The following is a 22,368-nucleotide window of genomic DNA, read 5'->3' on the forward strand; positions in this document are numbered from 1 at the left end:
AGCCTTATATTCTGATTGGTTAAATATTTATGTTTCAGAATTGCGTAATTTTATTTTAAACATATTACCAAGTGTATTAAATAAAACAAAAGCTCTTTAAATTTGCCATATACTTGGGAAACTCAAAAATTACCTACACTTCTCATTCTACAGTTTATTTACTTGAAGCTAGAGTTATTCTATACACATCATTTTTATACGTAATCTTCACCTTATCAATGCACTTGGCTCAACGCTTCAACGAGCTTACGTATTCCTTCTAAACAAAAGGTTTTCTGTTGGTCGTGAAGGCATTTTGACACCGCATTTTGTATATCTAAATCTTAGGTAGATCGGCTACCACGCAAAGCATAATTACGTGGCCCAAAAAGTGAAAGTCCGATGGAGTTAGGTCTGGGATGTATGGAGGGTGTTCCCGTAACTCACATTTCATCTTCTTGATGGTTTCAATACTGTTATGAGACGTTGTAGCCGTGCATTGTCATACAATAACAAAACTCTCTTCGACAACGAACCTCGGTATTTGTTCCGAATTGCAAGCTTCATGTTTTTCTCAAACATTTTACTATAACTCGCACTGTTAACAGTCTTTTCCTTTTCCATGAACTCTGCCATTATGAGTCCCTGTGAGTCCCAAAACATAGTTAACAGAAATAACCTTTTCTGCGGATAGCTCAGTCTTGATTTTTTCTGCGTCGGAGATCCAGTGTGTTTCTACTACCCGTGTTTCATCGCCGGTGACTATTCTGCTTAAAAATCCAACTTCATTTTTAAAGCGAGTGAGGAAGCGCTGACAGACTTTAACACGAGTAAGCCTGTGTTCTGCTGTAAGCTTTCTTGGTACCCAACATGCACAGACTTTACGAGAACCGAGCTCGTCGTGGATGACATCATGGGCAGAGCCATGACTGATGAGATACTACCTCATGGATAGTTATTCTCCTATTCGCCAGAACCATCTCTCAAGCTTGCTTAATGTTGCCATCTGTAGTTTCGGTTGATGGCCGTGCTGCTACCCATTCTCGCGTTACAATTTTTCGACCACTTTTAAACTTCTCGAGCCACAAAAACCCAGATTTACGTGATAGTGCACATCTCCCATACCGGAAAAATAGTCTGCGATGAATGCCTGACCATTTGACACCCTGAGACCTAAGGAATCAGATCACTGCTCGTAGCTCCTCTTTGGTGCAAACTTCTAATGGTGCAGTCATGATATATCTCCAACAGAAGGAAGAAAATGATGGAATTCAGATCACACTTTCACAGCATTGCCAGAATTGTACAACAGTAAAATATGCGAAGACAGAATACAAATTACGCAATGTAAGAAAAGTTATGACAATTAATTTTTAATAATTTTTGACCCGCCTACGTATGTTTAAAATAAGTATGTTTAATATATAGTTATTTTTATTTCATTTTATTATTCATGTCTATGAATTTATTATTGTCAAACCTAGTAAAACTAAATTAATATGTTATTAGTGACGCCACCTAAACAGCAGAGCTACAAATATTATTCCGGTGTTGGGTACTACAAAGTACACGAGGATAAAAAAAATTTTGATGACGCTGTTGACGCTTGCAAATGTGAAGGAGCCCATTTGGCTATTATCAATTCTCCAGATGAAGCAAAAGCTCTGGTGGATATGTTGGAGGAAGAATTCCTAAACTCTACTGATTATCTTTTTTATGTTGGCGTTCATGATAAATACTACGAGGGAGAATGGAACACAATATTTGGTAAGATATTACAAATTAAGAAAAGTGAAGGTATAAAAACGTCTACAATCACTACATACTATCTTATAGTAGGTTGAAAAGGTAAAAGTGTGAGATTTGAGTGTATATGGCATATAAAATTGACTCTTCATTTACTTAGTGAATTAGCATTTTCTTAAACAAAATAGAAGTTAATATCTTCCATTTCGATTTGGTATGCGAATTATAAAACAACATATTAACAATATAATCATTATATAAACATGTGGAAACATAAATAGTGGTTTGAAATAGCATTCAGGCATATCTTTATGATATATAAAAGAGTAAAGAAATTTTCAAGTAATTGATTAATTTAAATCGCAGCAATCAGTTAAAACTTTTGGAAATAACCTTATAATTCATATTGGGATGCCAAATAGACCAAGGGAGACCTGTGGTCAAAGTTGTAACGTATCCTGATAGCTTGTTTTTTTTTAGTTTTTAGTTCCAGAATTGTAAATATATATTGTGTGAGTGACAGACGTAAGTGACTATCAAGCGTTATTCACATCAATGAAATTCTCAAGAATAAACGTACTGAATAAACTTAATTTAGAAATTCGTTAGGAATTGAAATGAAAATTGTCTCAAATTCTATTATCACTTTTGTAATTTAAGTGCGAAGTTACCGCTTTTAGTGACAACAGAAAGTTATCACATTCAATAGATAATTCTGAATAAATATTAAATGCTTTACAATTATTATGGGCTTCATAAGAATCATACATTACATTAAGCTTCATAAGTTCGAATACATACACAAACAACTTCCATATTATCCCTGCCTTTTCAAATATATTTAAGATCTTAGTTTGTAAGTGCGATTTCATCGTGTACTAAACATTGTGTAAAGGTTGCAACTGAAAAGTGATGTCTTTAAAATGTAATAATATATTACAGTTATAGGGTACTACAATAATATCTTTTTATATGAGAATATAAACGTATATATGAAACGTCATTGAAGAGCATAAAGCTAGTCCGATCGTAGAAAATAAAATATTTTATGGTCACGCAAGTTTAGACATAGCCTGACTATTAACCAGTGTTTATAAATGTATAATCTTTACAGAGAAAACAGGTTAACACGAATGGCTATCGAAGTATCTGCAGAGTTCTTTTTGTTAGTATTGAACTATTCATAACAATAAAAATGTTTTCGAGTTTCTTTTCCGAAATATGTTCTTAACTATAACATTTTCCTTCATTTGCTACTGACATTCTGCTATGTCATAAACGTAGATAAATAGTAACAAATAAAAGATAATGGGATAATTTTAAATAATGAATTTTGCGCTTTCAGTAGAAATCTGGTTACAGTTTTCTATTACCTTCTCTGCTCTTACGTTTTACACATTGATGCCAAATTTTCAATTTTGAGGAATAAAAAGTTCGGGTTTGTAATTATATGCCAAAAAGATACTGGTATAAGCATATTCATTTCACTGTGGTTCTGGTTGGTCAATGTTGCCATTACCATCCCACGGAAAGCCCAACTTTGACAAAGATCTAAAACATCTTTCGAAAAACGAAAGTTAATCCTCTTAAGAAACATATCCAAAACAGGTATCTATTTTTAAACAACGCATAGCGCAATGATGTGAAGAGCTGTGAAAAGAGATAATTATTAAGTACATTTAAATATTCAGCCTGCATTGGTTGCACAATACAGTAAGTGTTTAACTTAGCAAACAACACCATGGAATTTAGTTAGTGTAACAGCAGTTTATTAACAAGCAAAAAAGTGAAACAAAACACTTTCAATTCCAACGAGAAAATGTATCTACAATTGGCAAGCAGAATAAATATACGGATCTTAAGTTACCCTTGACTATCGAGTTCATATATAGACAATCTTCGCATGTCAATGTAGTACACCACATGTTCCAATTTGAGATTTATTCCAATATGGCTACTGCTTATGTTATAAGTTTGAGTAATAATTACGAGAATATTCCAGAATACTATCTTTTGACAGATCTAATTCCTGTCTAACTTACATTTCTCTTCAACACATCAAGTAGGGGGGTACTCTGCATAGATCATACATGCAGTAAAAACACAAGCGATAACAATACTAACAAAAATTTAACTTCTACACCCATCTTATAAAATATACGTTTTCCTATACCGTTGTAGACGACATGTGATGGACCATTTCCCTTTTTCCCTATTCATTGCTGACAGAAAACCCAATAGCCCATTATAAAGCAAAACTGTGATCACATGACTACTTACAGATAACTTTGGTACCAGATCTCATAATTCAAAAGTAACCAAAAGTAACACAAGTACATATTATTTACTGCAGCTCGGCAAGCAAACGAAAAAAAAAGAACACGGGATAAAGAGTGCAAAAATGGAGCATGAGCAACATTTTTCTACTATTTACCAAACATCCCTTCCAAACATAGTATACTATAGCTAATACATGTAAAATACACATGTGAGGGGCCACTACCCACAATTTGTTGCAGACTTTAAGTAATCATGTCTTAATAATGAACTCTACATAATGTGAAACATATTCACATCTGGCATTTCTCGTGCGTCAGAGATTATTCTTTATTTAGTCGTGACTTGCTATATAATACTATGCTAGTAGACATATACTAACAAACCACATTTAATTGTCATTGAAGAATCACAAGTTAAACTTTTATTGAAATAATTAAAGTTCATATGTAAAAATTAAATGATTGCGCACAATAAAGTTTATTACTATATATACTATTGGTGTATATAAACTGAAATTTTTACTAACATACATTGGTTATTAATTAAAGCTCTGAATTGCCTTAAAATTAAAAATAATAAAACAAATCTTAAAATAAATAAATGGAAATAAATGAGATATTTGAAACATAGTAATAAAATTCTAAGGAAAACTATCAGTAAAATAGTACTCTTAAATATTTACAATTTTCTACGACGATACTTACAGTGTGAACTACCATCTTTGGTACTGCTTCATTATCGTTCAACTTATCGGGGTCAAACCATTTTCATTTCTAGTTACTTTCAGTTGCCTCTTTATATATTTAATTATGATACTACCTAACACGCATACGTCTAATATGTTTAAGATTTTCAGTAGCATTAGGATCGACGTTATCTGAACTACTCATAAAAGATGCATATTGTCTAATGTGTTCTATCTAATATTCTTCTCGGGGAAGTAGATTTGTGATAGGCAACATCGTGACTATATATTTTCTCGTGGCAATTCCGTTTGCTCAAATATTCTCACTCCAAGGATTATTTCCTCATCATTCACGTGCCTTAGTTTCATGCAGTGACATAATTTCGATGTCTGAAAAGATAGAGATACGTTAAATGCAAACCATAGTTAAGAGGATATTTTAGATGTTAAGTGAATATTTTAAGCAAAGAAAATTTAAACAAAGTAACTGAAAGCTTTAAAAATATTTAACTGTAGAAGTCTCTAAATAAACAAAATATTATAAAAATAATCTAATATCTATCAGGTTCGTACTTCAAAGCAGAGGTTATTAAGTTTTTAAGATTAATCTTCCCCTCTTGTTCCCGTGCCTTGTAATAGAAAATATGACTTTAGTATATAATGCAGCTTAATAGCGAAGATGTGAACTCACTCAAGCTACTTTTGAAAGCGATAGGAGTAGAGTAAGTTGCTGGAGGACTTACCATACTTCGATTTTCTTTTCGCTTCAGGAGATAACAGTAAGGGTTTTTAAATATTACTACAAGAAAATTGAGAATATTAAGTAAATTCTCAACGTTTATTAAATTTATATCAGTCATATTTTAAATACTGAATATAAAAACAAATTCACAAAATTATAAGCATAATTACATTTTCTAAACAGTGCAGGTTTTATGTCTCATCTCAAATTGAGAAACGCATTTGCCGTTCGGTATCCAAATCAAATTTTAATTTATGCAAACAATGCAATAGAAGATTGATATTTAAGCGAGATGAAAGAACTCTTAAGACATATAAGAACAACATATATCACTTGTTAAATATTCATAAACCCTATCATTTGGAAGCAAGAATGTAGAAATATTGCTAAAAGATCGCGTAGAAAATGAATTCAGGATATATATGTGTACCACACAGTTTTCTAATACATTGTTGTCCAGGTCGTTAATACTAAGAGGTACATAGTATGTATAAATGTATGGAGGGTCAAATTAAAAAGACCCAAACGAGCGTATACCTTTGGAATTGAATGAATGTTTGCAACCACACCACATGACGGGCACATCACGTGTACTGTGGGCTACAGATATTCATGTTGCACAAAGTCCACAAGATAGGCAACCAAACTAACGGATGCTCAAAGATGAATTACGCCTGTTAGTATCTAGCACAGGAGACTGAAGTCGCCCCAACTGTTAAAAGCACAAATCGTAAAGAGTGCTTTTGTGCAGAACTGGGGCAAAACGCTGGCTGACGAAATGACAAAAGAGAGTACTTGCGTACTTGTACTCAGAGTGAAAGCACAATATCAGAAAAATATAGGGACACCAGAGGCGCCGATGAGAAGATAACAGTCAGGGGACTTAAATAATTTTACAATTAACTCAAAAAGGGATTATAAACAACTTACTTCGAATGGATATAAATATATGCGTATCAAATAATATACGGATAGATTATCCGGTATATGTAGTAGGTCAATTTTTAAGTAAACACGAAGCCTTGCGCTGAGTTTTGGAACTATTAACAATAGTTCTACCTACAAATCAATTAAAATATGGAACGGTCATTCGAGGGAAGAGCCCAGCCTCCAATTAAATTTTGAGGGTCTAACAGGGCCTGAGTTTCGTTGTTCCGGCGCCACTGATTGATACATAATACTACTTCGAAAGAAGAACTTATCCGATTTCATTATTCGTTAAATGAAATTTGAGATTACTAATTATTGGTATGCAGTAATTTATTTGAAAATATTAAAAACGCAAAACTCGATAACACTCAAATGAGTTGGAGAACTTGTCCGTACAATGCGTATTTACCCTTAGGTTGCAAATATAACTGAAACTTCCTGAATAGTATAGTATTTGTGAAAATTTACCCATAGAGACAATGGGAGAAAAGGGGAAGAATATAGTGTCAATTAACAACAATTTTAAAATGAACGAAATTAATGGATAATATCACATATAAAACCATTAACAGACTTAACTCTGTAACTCGTTTTCTCCATTCATTTTTCTTCCCTCATTTTCATGATTACATCATCATTGCATTTTTTCACTGGAGATTATGTTCGTGTAGAAGTATCCAACTGGAGCTCAGCCTTGTAATTGAAACATAGGAAAAAGTCTAAAGCAGGAGGGCGCGAGTCGAACCCCGATCGGAAAATTAGAAATTATCCAAGCTGGTCATTCACCTTTAAACGTTTACTCTGGCTCGCCTAAATGAAGACCCCTTTCTTGTCGCTCAAGACAGTAGCTTGTTTATAGTCAGAGTGACAAAAAATAAGAATATGTAATTAAGGACTTGCAGGGTATTATATCATTGTATTCACAAAATTATCAACATTGCATTTAAAAAAAACAAAATACAAGAGTCCTTTATTTTGAATCAAATATTGCGCGTATAATATACACGTAAACAGACTAAAAACGACTAAATTAAGGCGTAGTAATCGTGGTTCAGTGGTAAAAGGTGCTCGACCACTACGGTGCCATAAGGTTTCTTCCATATATGGAAACATAAAATAAAGCCCTTAAATATAAAGTCCTGTTTTGAAGTGCTCCAAAGATAAAATCAACTCATATTGTTACATTTCAAACCTCAGTCAAATTTATTCACAATCTCTATAATTTATATACGAAGACTCTAAAATGAGGATCTTTGACATTGATTAAAGGGGAACAGATTTCTGATTTGAATACCAACCTTAAACCACACGTCCAAAATGAATATCATTTACGTTTTTGATATCTACTGCAATATACAACTGCATATGTAGAGAAAGAGAAATATTGTGTGTGCGTGTGTGTGTGTGTGTGTGTGTGAGAGAGAGAGAGAGAGAGAGAGGTAAAAACAATATATGCTTGTACTTTTACTTACAATATAAAGAGTGTTTGTAATACATAATCTGGATTTCATATAGCGATTTGAAGGCTTGAAGTGAGTTAATGTTCATAAAGATTCTTTTAGTTAAAGATTAAGGTTTTATAGTAAATGCATTATTTAACATGACAGTTCCCATACCCCTTTCTTCTATTGATGGTATAAAATTAACGTTGAGTTGTTGTTGAGTTTAGCATTCCTTTCAGCCGCCCGGCTGTATGACACGTTTACCTACTGATTAGCGTGGAATTCGAATCACATGAGCTCACACCGAAACTCGAACCGAGTCTCTTATGTCAAAGATGCGTACGCTAACCGCTTAGGAACGAAAGAACTATGTATAAAAAATAGAATACCACACATTACCTAATATTACTTCACCAACAGATTTCTGTTTTATTATCATTTAAAGTAGTATTTCTGGACATCGTAGAGAAAAATGTATTTCTTATTTTATGCGGCATACGAAACATACAAAAGAATAAACAGAAAAACGAAAAAACACAAAAAAGAAACAAGGAAAAGTATCAATGTAAAATGCTTTGCCTCTTTTGAATAAATAACTCAATGTATTACAAGTGCATATAACGATCATTTCCAGTAGAACTACTAAAACGCCCTGGTGATATAACTTCCGTGTATGGTTTAGTGGCTAGCATGTGCGTCTGTGGTGTACGAGGTCCCTGGTTGAGGTCCCGGGTTCTATTCCCGGTGGAAGAACTTTTGGAATTTTAAATGTTCTCGATGTGCCTGTGTTCCTGTCCCTGTCGTTCAAGGTTACTGGAAATAACTGTAGAACGTGTATAACCGAGTACGAACACAAGTTATTTACAAGGGAAAAGCAGACTTTGCTAAATGAACTTCCGCGCTACCTCTTGCGAGGTAGGAGTGCACATTTAGTGTCAATATTACAAACTGCAATATCCAGAAACCAGTCTTAAAGTCTCTTACTGTGATCATAAATGATAGAACGCGTAAAGTAATTAAGAGCGAGAGTGAGGAATATCTATACCCTACGACAAAGGTAACGCACGAGGCATTTTTCTTATTATAACTAATAAAGTAGCCATTTGTACCTATAAATAAAATATTAATGCACCATATGATAATAATGCATACAACAATAAAAATGTTCAAATCAATTCTATCCGTAGATATATTGACAGTGTTGTACTTAGCGGGCTGCTGTCGGGCTCAAGCCCCTAGAAATAAACTTGGTATATACACAATTTCATTAAAATTTATCGGCACCCAAAAGGAAAAACGTAAGTGCTAATTCAGGTGCTGCGCATGGCCCCACCCCGAAATAAAATCCTAAACACGACACTGTTTTTTGATGTCACTAGATATATTATGTTTACCACAGTCGTTGTGCAAAAAATGTTCTTATCGCTTCGTATCTATATCTGAAAACAGTGCGAATTATAAGTGATATGAGGGAGAAATTCCCTTTTGTAATACTGGTTATATGTTACAACTAGAGGCATAATTTGAGACTTTGTTTGACTTGGGCAAGTGCACCACCGACATAAGACTTTCATGTTTTGTATTAGTGTATTAATAGACAATTGATTAAAGTATATGTATTCCTCAAACTCTTATGATTAGGCGTAAGTGTCCCCTGTTGCTCTCTTAAGTGACGCCCTTAGGTACAACTGTTATAGTTTCCCATGCAACTTTCGTTTGAAATGACGCTCCTGGTTATAGCATACATCCAGCATTACCAAAGGGAATTTCCCCTTATCCCTCTTGTAATTCGAAAACTGTCCATGATAAAGAAATTTATCACCAAGAACATTTTTTACACAAGCACTGTGATAACCACAATATATCTAGTGTTATCAATATACAGTGGCACATTTAGGATCTATGCACAACATGTAAATAAGCATTTACATAAGCAAAGGAGGAGAACCAAAACGTTATGAAAATATGGGTTGGCAGGTCCGTGCTGTGTGGTCATACGATTAGCCTACTTGTCGGCGGAATCACATGCTCCAATTTCAATTCGCATGCAAAGAAACAATTTAATGCGTACTTTATTTTAGCCGAATAGTAATTTCATACATTTTAACTCCGATAGAAATAATGCATTTATCGGTAATTTATTCAATTGCAAGAAAACACAAATTGCAAACAAAAAATAGGATTCCTTTTGTTGCAAATAATCCTATGATCTTTAATCATAATAACCGTATTAGTAAGGACCACTTTATAAAGCTAGTTTGCAAAACAATTATCGAAATTTAAATTGATTGTAACTTCAATAAAGAATTAATTGAAGCTGAAATGTATACAAGTATTATTTAGGGAAACAAATAAAGATATTGCCCTTCGCGAGAAAGAACTAAAGACCTCTGAAGTAGGACTCCCGTACGCTAACCAAGTAACCACAGACTATGTGACTGATAAACGATATTTTCATTATGTTTTGTTTCTCGCCTTTTTTTTTTTTGTCGATTCAAGCGCCATCCTGAAGGGCCTATGTTCATTCTGGGTCTAATGATTTATCATAGTTATTTTTCTGCAGAATACAAATGTGCAATAACAAATGTGGGTTCACATTTAAAATTTTAATGTTACTCCCCGTACCTCCCAATGAGGTAGGGATAGGGGTTGCGTTTCGTATCATTGGATAACCTTTCCAAATATTTAATCATTTTTTTTCCTGATCTGTACATTTTGCGAGGTAATTGATCGTTCCAGGACTAAGACGACACACTCTCATATAGAATGCTTGTATTTTCCATTGAAAGTTGCATGTGTAATTCACCATTTTGTCAATTTACAAAATGTTTCCAAATACAAAGTTTCAACTTCCTAATATGAATTCAAATCAGAAACTAACAATCAGTGATAGTCAGGTTTTCTAGTTTTTTTTTCACTTCTTATGAATAGCGTCCTTTTCAAAGGGACGTTAAGCTCAAAATCAAGTCAACTTATAACGTGATATAATCGTACCGATACAAGATTTCTTATAAAGAACAGACGCTATGACTGTTGTTCGTTTGTATCGGGCTTCGGTAGTGGATCTTTAAAATTATGTTTTCTAATGTTTTGTAATTAAAGGATATACAGGTGTAGGAGTTTCAAAGCAAATATAAGGCCAAGAAGCAAATATGTCGAATGATTTTGTTGTTTAATTATTAGCATCCTTGTCTTTGGTGCGAGACAACTAAATTTGAATCTGAAAGTAGGTCCGGTTTCTGAATGTGAAGCCACATATGATTTATTATAGAGGAAGGTATTTTACTGGGAATTTTCCAAAAGAAGGATGACCAATTGACTTACATGTAGCACTTCGCAAGTGTAACACTCCGATTTTGATAAAATTTAGCAGATAGACACTACACATAAATGAATACGTGCTTTTTTCCTTTTGTGAAAAAACAGTTTTAGGGGGGCAAAAGCTCCCACCCGAAATTTTGAAAGTTGACGTCCGATCGGTAAGAAGAAATGGACCAAAGTGAATGGAATTGTGTACAGATATAGTAGACATAAGATGAGGGAATACGTGATTTGAATTTTCCTGAAAATAATAATAATAATAATAATAATAATAATAATAATAAAATTGTTGAGTGGATTTTAGGGTTAGTGGTGGAAAGAGTGGACCGATTACGTTTAAAATATATGTGCACAGTTTCATTGACTTCGGTCCACTTCTTCTTGCCTCTCAGCCGTCAACTTTCAAACTTTTGTGTGGAGGCTTTTGCTCCCTAAAACCGTTTCTTCGCATAAAAAACATACTTATTTTTGCGTATTGTCACTACACAAAATTTCGTTGCAATTCTTCATGTCCTTTAGGCACTTCTGACATACTGTCATTAGCACTTTTGATATTTCGTGATCAGAGATTTGGAGGGGCCATGCTCAACGCAACCGCTTTTTCCAGTAAAATACGAAATAAGTATTCCCTCATTTTATGTCCACTATACATGTGCACAATTTCATTCAATTCGGTCCACTTCTTCCCTTCCGAACGTCAACTTTCAAAATTTTGGGGTTGGCCTTTTGCGCCCTAAAACCGTAGTTCCACAGAAAGTTAAAAAAAACATATTGTCTATATGTAGCATCTACCTGCTAAATCTTATCAAAATCGGAGTGTTACACTTGGGAAGAGTCACATGTATGGTCTTCCTCCTATGGAAATTCCCAGTAAAATATCTTCCTTTCTTGAATTGACACACCTAGAAAGCGAGAAATATAATGCTATGAAAATACCGATTACACTGTGCAACAGATTTAAATTTTATTTGTATCCTTCAAATGGACTTATGTGCTTTTAACTAAATGGCAGGTGCTGAATTCGTTGGTGGTAATAAAAATGTTCCATCACGTCCAATATGTTTTGGTTCTTTATGTTTGTAGACATCTTCTGGAGTCTCTCTGATGATAGCCCAGCAGTACTCAGTCAGCATACTTTCATACCATTTTCCCCTTTAGCGCTTTTCAGATATGGCAACGAACTGATGAAACCGTTTCCCGTATTCGTTACTTACTGCGCCGAGGTTTTGAGGGAAAATATCAAGATGTGAGTGCAGGAAATGTAATTTTAATGACACATGTTGCATCCCATGAGTTGAAAACTGCGCACCATGTCACTATCAATAGCTTCATGATTTTCAGCCTTTCCAATTCCAGCAAAAACTCAACGTACTGATTTAAATGATAGCCAATCTGATTTCTCAAGTTCAGAGAGTTTCGTTCCAAAGTCTTCATCCCGCATGACCAAATACTCCTTAAGTTTTGGAATTTCTTCTTTTCTGTCTAGTGGTTTAACAAAAATCTTCATCAACCCAAACTTCATATAGAATGGTGGCAAAAATACATCTTGAGAATTCACAATTGTTTTACGAGATATGTTCTTGCTGCTAGAAATGCAATCTTGTCTTTTAAGCCAGAAGTCCCCATATGCCATTTGAATATTTTATATTCAATGAAGTCCAATATCGTACTCATACTTGATACGTCTCCTTTGTACGAGCCGCATATGCTACAGTAACGGATGGGTGAAAATTTCCCATATGGAGAAGCACTGCCTTGAGACTTAGTTTGAACTGTGGGATTATGTTCACGTCTCGAAGACTGAAATAAGACATCTATATCTATGTAATAAGCAATGCCTCCATTTTAAATAAAATAGTCCTCAAAACGACTTGTCATTTTCTAAAGAAACTTATTTTAACATATTGCGCTAAAAGATTTCAACCTTGATGCTTGGAGCACAACAATTCCGATTTTATTTTCGGAAGATTTAAGTCTCGTTTAACATCGTTAAGCTCTTCTTGTGTGTTCAACTAAGGTGACGTTGACTGGGATGTAGATGGCTGAAAGTCTACATCTTCCCTGTTGCTTGGAACGTCTGATATATCTTTTTTTTCTGAATCAATAGTATAACGTTCTTTAGCTTTAGGTACTGGGAAGATCTTTACTGTGAGCAACTGGTCGAATAGCTGACTTGATATTTTGGTACTGAATGTGATGTTTAGATTTAGATGTCAAGCCCTTTACATCTGTCAAGCAAAAGTAACAGTCAGTTACATGATCTATTTGTTCGCACCAAATCATAGGAACAACAAATTTAACAGAACTACGTTTTCCTTGTAGCCAGTTTCTCAAATTCCTGGAACGCATAGTACAATATACGTATGTGTATGGCCCAAGACTCATAATTGTCTCCAACCCTTCAGCCAAGTACAGTTATTTAGCCATTTTAACTAAAGATGCCAGGCTACTTTATGAGTGTTAGGTGTAAGTTCATCACACACCTAGCAAAATAAGTCAGGTTTATTTTTACGGCACATTGCACTCCAATGCACGTAGAGCTTAGCTCACGAATTTCTACCGCGATTCTAATTCTTTTGCCGTCAACCGCGGCAGAGATTCGTGAGCTAAACTATAGCTAAACGTTTATTTGGTACGTTTTTCAAACGCAGGTGCACAGTATACACTACCAAAAAAGATACAATGCGGCAAATCTGATTACTCCTAATGAAACATCAGTCAACAAATAATACAATCGAACCAAAATTTACTTAAATGCTAGACCATACGGCAGCATAGTTTGGCAACATAAATCTGAACTCGCTTATCACTAGGTGTTAATTGGCTACTACATGTAATGAAGATAAATAATGAGTAGAAATATGCGAAACTTGTGTTTCCTAGTATAACACAGAAAAAGACTTCTACGCAGTAGGAGAAAATTGGAGGGTTTAGGAGATCCTCTCTTTGGGCAGTGTATTTCTTCTGTAAAGAAGAGAAATTGTGGCTGAGATGATGTTAAAATGAGCGTATAGTGTAAGGTATATTAGGAATGCAACAATTTTTATCTTAAACACATTACTGCCCTTCCCGGTGGTCTAATGGGTAGAGCGCGCACCTTCGGTGCATGGTTCTCGCATTCGATTCCCAACAGGAGAACACTGAATGAAGCAGTGTCTCGGATTCCACCTTAAACTCACGTCTCATATAATCTCGTTGCTGAAAATGTACGCTAAATTTTTATAACCAAACCAAACATTAATCATATTTTATCACCATCCATAAAAATGCAGTAATTCACAATACAAAATTTCACACTTTTCAATTTTTCACAAAATTGGTACTTCATACATAAAACTTAAATACAGATTTCACTTTCCCATGCAAAAATATATAAGAAAATCATATTTCCATTTAAAGGACAAATTTCCTGTAGCACAGTGTTACCAGTCCCGTAGACTGTGGTGAGATAGTTAGTGTAACAGAGCCCAGCTTCAGAGGTCTTCAGTTCTATTCCCGCGCAAGACAATCTCTTTATTTGTTTTCCGAAATAATAATTTTATACATTTCAGCTTCAATTAATACTTTATTCAAGTTACAATCAATACAAATTTCGATAATTGTTTTGCAAACTAGCTTTATGAAGTGGCACTTAGTAACAGGGTTATTATTATTACAGGTCAAAGGATTATTTGCAACAAAAGAAAACCATTTTTATTGCAATTTGTATTTACTTGCAACTGAATAAATTACCGATAAATACGTTATTTTTATCGAAGTTAAAATGTATGAAATTACTATTTGAGTAAAAAAAAACATAAAATTGTTATTTTCCATGCAAATTGAAATTGGAATATCTGATTCTGCAGGCCAATACACTAACCGTATGACCACACAGCACGGACCTGCCAACCCATATTTTCATAACGTTTTGGTTCTCCTCCTTTGCTTAAGTAAGTGTTTATTTACATGTTGTGCATAGATCCTAAATGCGCCACTGTATATTGATAACACTAGATATATTGTGGTTATCACAGTGGTTGTGTAAAAATGTCTTTGGTGACCAATTTCTTTATCAGTGGACAGTTTTCGAATTACAAGAGGGATAAGGGGAAATTCCCTTTGGTAATGCTGGATGTATGCTATAACCAGGAGCGTCATTTCAACGAAAGTTGCATGGGAAACTATAACAGTTGTACGAAAGTTCGTCAGTTAAGGGAGCAAGAGGAGACAATTACGCCTAACCATAAGGGTTTGAGGAATACATATACTTTAATCAATTGTCTATTAATATACTACTACAAAACATGAAAGTCTCATGTCGGTGGTGCTCTTGCCCAAGTCAAACAAAGTCTCAAATTATGCCTCTAGTTGTAGCATATATCCAGTATTACCAAAGGGTATTTCCCCCTCATATCATTTGTAATTCGCACTGTTCTCAGATATGGATACGAAGCGATAAGAACATTTTTTGCACAACGACTGTGATAAACATAATATATCTCGTGAAATCAATAAATAGTGTCTTATTTAGGATTTTGTTTCCGGGAGGGGCCATGCACAACACATGAATTGTCACTTAGGTTTCCCCTTTTGGGTACCGATAAATTTTAATGAAATTGTGTATATACGAAGTTTATTTCGAGAGGCTTGAGCCCGATAGCCACCCCCCTAAGTACGCCACTGCCAATATATTTAACGGATACAACTGATTTGAACATTTTTATTGCTGTATGCATTATGAACATATGGTGAATAAATATTTTACTTATATTTACAATTAGCTACTTTATTAGTCATAACAAGAAAAATGACTCGAGCGGGATCTTTGGCGCGCAGGGTATAGATATTCTTCACTCTGCCTCTTGGTAACTTAACGCGTTCTATCATTTATGATGACAGTAAGAAATTTTAAGAAGAAATTTTCTGCCTATTGCAATTTGTAATATTGACACTAAATGTGATTTCCCACATCGCGGAAGTTAGCGCGGAAGTTCATTTAGCAAAGCCTGCTTTTTCCTTGTAAATAACTTGTGCTCCTACTCGGTTATACACGTTCTACAGTTATTTCCAGTAACCTTGAATGACAGGGACACGAACACAGACACATCGATAACATTTAAACTTCCAAAAGTTCTTCCACCGAGAATCGAACCCGGAACCTCGTACGCCACAGACGAATACGATAGCCACTAAATAACACACGGAAGTTATAAGACTAGCGCGTTTTAGTAGTTGTACTGGAAATTATCGAGACAAGCACTTGTAATACATCGAGTAATTTATACGAGAGAGTCAACGCATTTTACATTGATACTTGTCCTTGTTTTTGTGCTTATTCTTTGTCTGTTTCGTATACCGCATAAAATAAGAAATACATTTTTCTCGCGGATGTCCAGAAATACTATTTTAACTGATCATAAAACAGAAATCTGTTGGTAAGGTAATATTAGGTAATATGTGGTATTCTATTTTTATACAGAGTTCCTTCGTTCCTAAGCGGTTAGCGTACGCACCTTTGACATAAGAGACCCGGTTCGAGTTTCGGTGTGAGCTCATGTGATTCGAATTCCACTCTAATCAGTAGGTAAACGTCTCATATAGACGGACGGCTGAAAGGAATGCTAAACTCAACAACTCAACGTTAGTTTTATACCATCAATAGAAGCAAGGGATATCGATACTGTCGTGTTAAATCATGCCTTTACTATAAAACCTTAATCTTTAAGAAAAAGAATCTTTATGAATATTAACTCACTTCAAGCGTTCAAATCGCTATATGAAATCCAGATTATGAATTACAGATACTCTTTATATTTTAAGTAAAAATACAAGTACATATTATTTTTACCCCCCCCCTCTCTCTCTTTCTCCTTTTCTCTCTCTCTCACACACAATATCTCTCTTTCCTGACATATGCAGTAGTATATTGCAGTGGATATCAAAAACGTAAATAATATTCATTTTGGACGTGTGGTTTAAGGTTGGTATTCAAATCAGAAATCTGTTCCCCTTTAATCAATGTCAAAGATCCTCATTTTAGAGTCTTCGTATATAAATTATAGAGATTGTGAATAAATTTGACTGAGGTTTGAAATGTAACAAAATGTGTTGATTTTATGTTTGGAGCACTTCAAAACACGACTTTATATTTAAGGGCTTTATTTTATATTTCCATATATGGAAAAAAACCTTACGGCACCGCAGTGCTCGAGCGCCTTTGACCACTAAACCACGATTACTACGCCTTAATTTATTGGTTTTAGGTCTGTTTACGTGTATATTATACGCGCAATATTTGATTCAAAATAAAGGGCTTTTGTATTTTGTTTTTTTTAAATGCAATGTTGATAATTTTGTGAATACAATGATATAATACCCTGCAAGTCCTCAATTACATATTCTTATTTTTTGCCAATCTGACTATAAACAAGCTACTGTCTTGAGCGATAAGAAAGGGGTCTTCATTTAGGCGAGGCAGAGTACGTAACGCTTTATGTGAATGGCTAGCGAGGAGGTTTCCCAAATTTCCGATCTGGGTTGGTTTCGCGCCCTTCTCCTTACGACTTTTTCCTATCTTTCATTTACAAGGCTGAGCTTCAGTTGGGTGCTGCTAAACAAAGATAATCTACACTGGTAGAAATACAGTGATGATGTAATCCTGAAAATAAAGGAAATAAATGAATGGAGAAAATGAGTTACAGAGTGAATTCTGGTAATGGTTTTATATTTGATATTATCCGTTAATTTCGTGTATTTTAAAATTGTTGTTAATTGACACTATATTCTCCCCCTTTTCTCCTATTGTCTCTATGGGTAAATTTTCTCAAATACTATACAAAGCAGGAACATTGTTATATTTGCAACCTAAGGGTATATACGCTTAGCACGGATAAGTTCTCCAACTCGTTTGATTATTATAGAATTTTGCATTTTTAATATTTATAAGTAAAATACTGCATACCAATATTTAGTATTCTTAAAATTCTTTTAACGAATAATGAAATCGGATAAGATCTTCTTTCGAAGTAGTATTAATTTTCGATCAGTGGCGTCGGAACCAAGAAGCTCAGGCCCTGTTAGACCCTCAAAATTTAATTGGAGGCTGGGCTCTTTCTTCAAATGATCGTTCCATATTTTAATTGATTTGCAGGTAGGACTATTGTTAGTAGTTTCGAAACTCAGCGCAAGGCCTTGTGTTTACTTAAAAAAATGACCAACTACATATATCGGATAATTTATCCGTATATTATTAGGTACTCATATATGTATAGTCGTTTGAAGTAAGTTGTTTATAATCCCTCATTTGAGTTAACTATAAGATTATTTAAGTCCCCTGACTGTTATCTTCTCAACGGCGCCTGTGGCGCCTCTGGTGCTAATCTCGGAGCTAGCCTTAGTTGGGTTGCCGTCTCGCGGACTTTGTACATCAAGAATTTCTGTGGCTCACTGTATACTAGGGTGGAACGAAAAAAATCCAGATTAGATTTTCGATATTGGTAAAAAGTTGCATCATATCATAGTACTTTCCCTTAGAAAATTTCAATTCTCAAAAATATTTTTTAGCTGGGGCGTAGCGGGCTTTAAATTTGAGATTTTGCAAATCAATTTCCGTTTACTTTGTAACTATTTAGCAAATCTTCGCTGAAAGTAGACTGTAAATAGAGGGCAAAAGATGCATCCTTTGTCAATAGATAACAACATGAATTTTTAATTCTCTAAAGTTATTTTTTAGCCGGGGAGCAATGGTCCTGAAACTTGGAAAAAATAAGACGAAAAGTGATCAACTATAGGCACTTTGCGAGATTGTCATAATGAAGTTTTTTGCTAATGAACTTTAGGCAGTATTGTTGTTTGGTTGGTGGTGACAGTGACGTAATGAATGGCGGAAACGGGCTGTGCCACGGGCGCCGAATTTGTTGGCCAAAATCTGGGCAAATATGTATTTTCATTATAGCAACATAGAGTTTTAGAAAACTAGAGATCATAAAATAATACCTCAGAAACTTCAGACTACAATGACGACTCACCAACCTTATGATCATAACCAAGGAGCGTAAGTTAGCTTGAAAGCTATGTTCTGAGGATATTATAAAAACCTTTGCATCCAAAAGAGCCCACAAGGTTAAATTTTAGTTCCAGCATTTAGCGTTCTCATTTATATCGATTTAAGATATTTGTTAAATGTCCGAGTATACTCGAGACAACAGCTTGATTGTTTGTCATAATTAAATACCTTATTCAAAAGTAATAGACCGCTGATTCATTCTACACATATGCACATCTTGATATAATGTGATATAATATGAAAAACATTGCGATTTGCAGTTATTTCGTTAAGACTGTAAGAATGTGTCAAGCATGCTACTCTCAGATTATTTGTCAATCAGTTTCAAAGTAGTTTAAAGTTTTATCTTGTAGTAAAAACTAAAGTATGTAATACAATTTTGAAATTAAGTTTTACCACCTGAAGAAAGAATGGAATAGGTCTGACGCCAATATCAGATATAGTAGGAAAGCGTTTTAGTTTGGTTGGTCAGGGGGCGGCGCTAAAGCAACTTCTTGTTCCGGGCGACAACTAGTCTAGTTGTGTTGCTGGCTGGTGAGTAAAAAATAATATTCGGTACTATTGATATTGCTAGGATAAAGAAATTCACGAAACGAGAAGGTAGGAAAGCCAAAAAGCGACCTTACGGTAAAGCTTACAACGAAAGAGTATTATACTCCACTAGTTACATTATCGAATCTTCAGACTACTTGTCTTCTTCGGAAACAAGATTGGGAGGCAATAAAGAACACGCTGAAGCTGGCGTAGCTCATATTTTAGTTGGAAATGTCCTTTGAAGAAGACAAGAGAGCAATCGCAGATTGGATAAACGCAAATAAGAAAATTCATCCCAACCTGAGCAAAAGTGAAGGAGAAAACTGGCGTGATTAGAAGAAAAATTGCAAACATTGCTACTGCGGTTTTGGAAGATTTCAAATATGTAAGTCTAGAACAGTTGCATACATAATTGACAGAAGTAAAATTGAAAGAGAGGTTTTGAGAAATCATATAAGTGTAAGAACTAAAGAGACTGTTAAGAAAGTGAAACCGCGTGCCATCTATTTTGATTGGAGAAAAGTCCAAACGCGCGTGATGTTCGGAAGTCAGAGATATGAAGTTGGAAGGACATTATTGTATCCGTGAAGAACCGGGTAACAAAATTCTCGGCTATGCCTCATTGGCCGGATCAGCATCAGCAAAGAATATTGCTAGTTTCATCTGCCGCGAATTACAAGAAAATAATGGGGACCAACCAGATGTAATACAATCGGCTGAGATGGCACTAATATTAATGTTGGGTCAAAAGGAAGAGAGATTAGAGTGCACGAAAACCATTTACGGAGGCCCTTGCAGTCGTTCATATGATTATTGCATTTAAACAAATTCATTATACGACTTCGAAAAGATTTCTTCAGAACCATCTACACTCCTAAATATACGTGATCTCAGTTATGATCAGAGGTACTTGTGTGAAATACTCCAATCTGTCATAAGAGGAGACTGTGATAAAAGCCTGGTAGATTAAGAGACCTGGGAAACTTGAGCATGTTCGCTGGTTAACAATGCATTACAGACTATTGTGTCTATATATATGAACACCAAATCGTTCAGACGTGCTCAAAACTCTCGCAATATTCGGTCAGAGCTCCTCCCCACAAAAATAAGAGGTGGTTTATAAATGTCAATAAATGTTTAAAAATTTAAATAAACCAGACAGATCTATTGAGTTTGATATAGATGTTGGGGAGCGTTTGTTCACCCTTATTATGCTGATATTTATGAAACTTTTGAAATTAGAGGTAAAGATGCTAATGGAGGATATACTGCTGGTCAAAATATTAGACTTAAAATAACTTCTTCCGACATATGTTTTCTCAAATACAAGTTTGTAAACATGGTCAAATATTAGATATTATAGATTATCCTGGTTTAACTTCAACAGATGTAAACAAATGTACGATTTCAAAACCAGAAGCAAATCATTATGATGAATGTGGATGGGATGGAATTACATGACGAAGAACAGATGAAGAATTAGTATTTTTACTAGGACTTTTATCAGTATTTTGTTCTGATTATAAAGATATTATGTGGAGAGGAGGATTGAAATATACATTTAAAAGAAGTGGTTCTGATGATAATGCATTTGCTATTTAGAAAACTATAAAGCAGGATGAAATGTATGAGAATGATCAACCACATCCAGGTAAAGTTAAGATTACAAATATGGAGTTGAGAATGCTTATTGTTAATTATAAACCTAACTATTCTACCTTGCTAGGATCTAACATGTTAAAAGAGGGTAAGATTTCTGTTTTCTTCAACACATATCAATGTTTACAGAAATCAGTTAGAGGCAAATATTTGGAAATCGATCTAACCTCACAATCTAACTCAAGTGAATTCGATATGCCTAATTTTGTGATTGCATTTTCCAAACTGATAAGAATGATAACCGAGAAAGAGTTTCAAGTTATTTTGATCATTGTGAAATACAGAATATCCATTTTCGTAATTTTAGAAATGAGTGTTTTCCTTTAGAACCTCTGAACTTAGATTTTGAAAAGCATAGATATTTGAAAGCTTACGAAATGTATACGATATACAAGAGAGTTACAATTGGAAACACTGAGATGTTTTATTATCCTAAAGTATTTTTAGAAAATAGACCAAAGTTTGTAATAACACAAGCAAGCATAAATCAGTAACTGTAAATGATAGATCTAATTTGAAATTGACTGTTAATTTTGAAAACGATATACCAGATAAAACGATTTGCTATGTTGAAATGATTGGCAAGAAAAACTTTGAATATGATGTGCAAAAAGAAAAGACGATTGAGAAGATATAAATCAATATATGTTTATTAGATTTGTTTAGTTTTAAGTGTTTTTATGGTAATATCACAAAAACTTACTTAATAAAAATGTATATTCCAGATAACATTCCAGGAGAGAATCTAATTGCGTTAATTACTTATACAATTTTAACACTCCAGAACTTACTAGCGAAAAATAAGAGGAAATTTAAGAGATTAAAATGTATTTTTACTCTTATTGCATTTTCGATACTGCTTTCTGCTTCTACATGGTTTATAAATATACTTATTCCTATTACAGTTATTCGATTCTTACAACAGCATTTGCATCTACTTCTGCCGTTATCACTGGTCTATTTAAGATAGCTTCGAAGAAAGAGTATTATAAAAAAATGGTTA

The 22,368-nt window shown here is 34.4% G+C and overlaps 1 protein-coding gene across 1 annotated transcript in view; it reads left to right on the forward strand.

The window, feature by feature from the left end:
- Positions 1 to 22,368, forward strand: part of LOC145683403 (hemolymph lipopolysaccharide-binding protein-like) — a 350,131-nt gene that overhangs the window by 265,464 nt on the left and 62,299 nt on the right. The window contains exon 3 of the mRNA XM_081754739.1: positions 1,489 to 1,746. Within this exon, the coding sequence (XP_081610865.1) occupies positions 1,489 to 1,746 (258 nt within the window). The remainder of the gene's footprint in view (positions 1 to 1,488; positions 1,747 to 22,368) is intronic.

Source organism: Thermobia domestica, chromosome 4 (assembly GCF_964235325.1).
Source record: "Thermobia domestica chromosome 4, izTheDome1.hap1.1, whole genome shotgun sequence".
NCBI lineage: Eukaryota > Metazoa > Arthropoda > Insecta > Zygentoma > Lepismatidae > Thermobia > Thermobia domestica.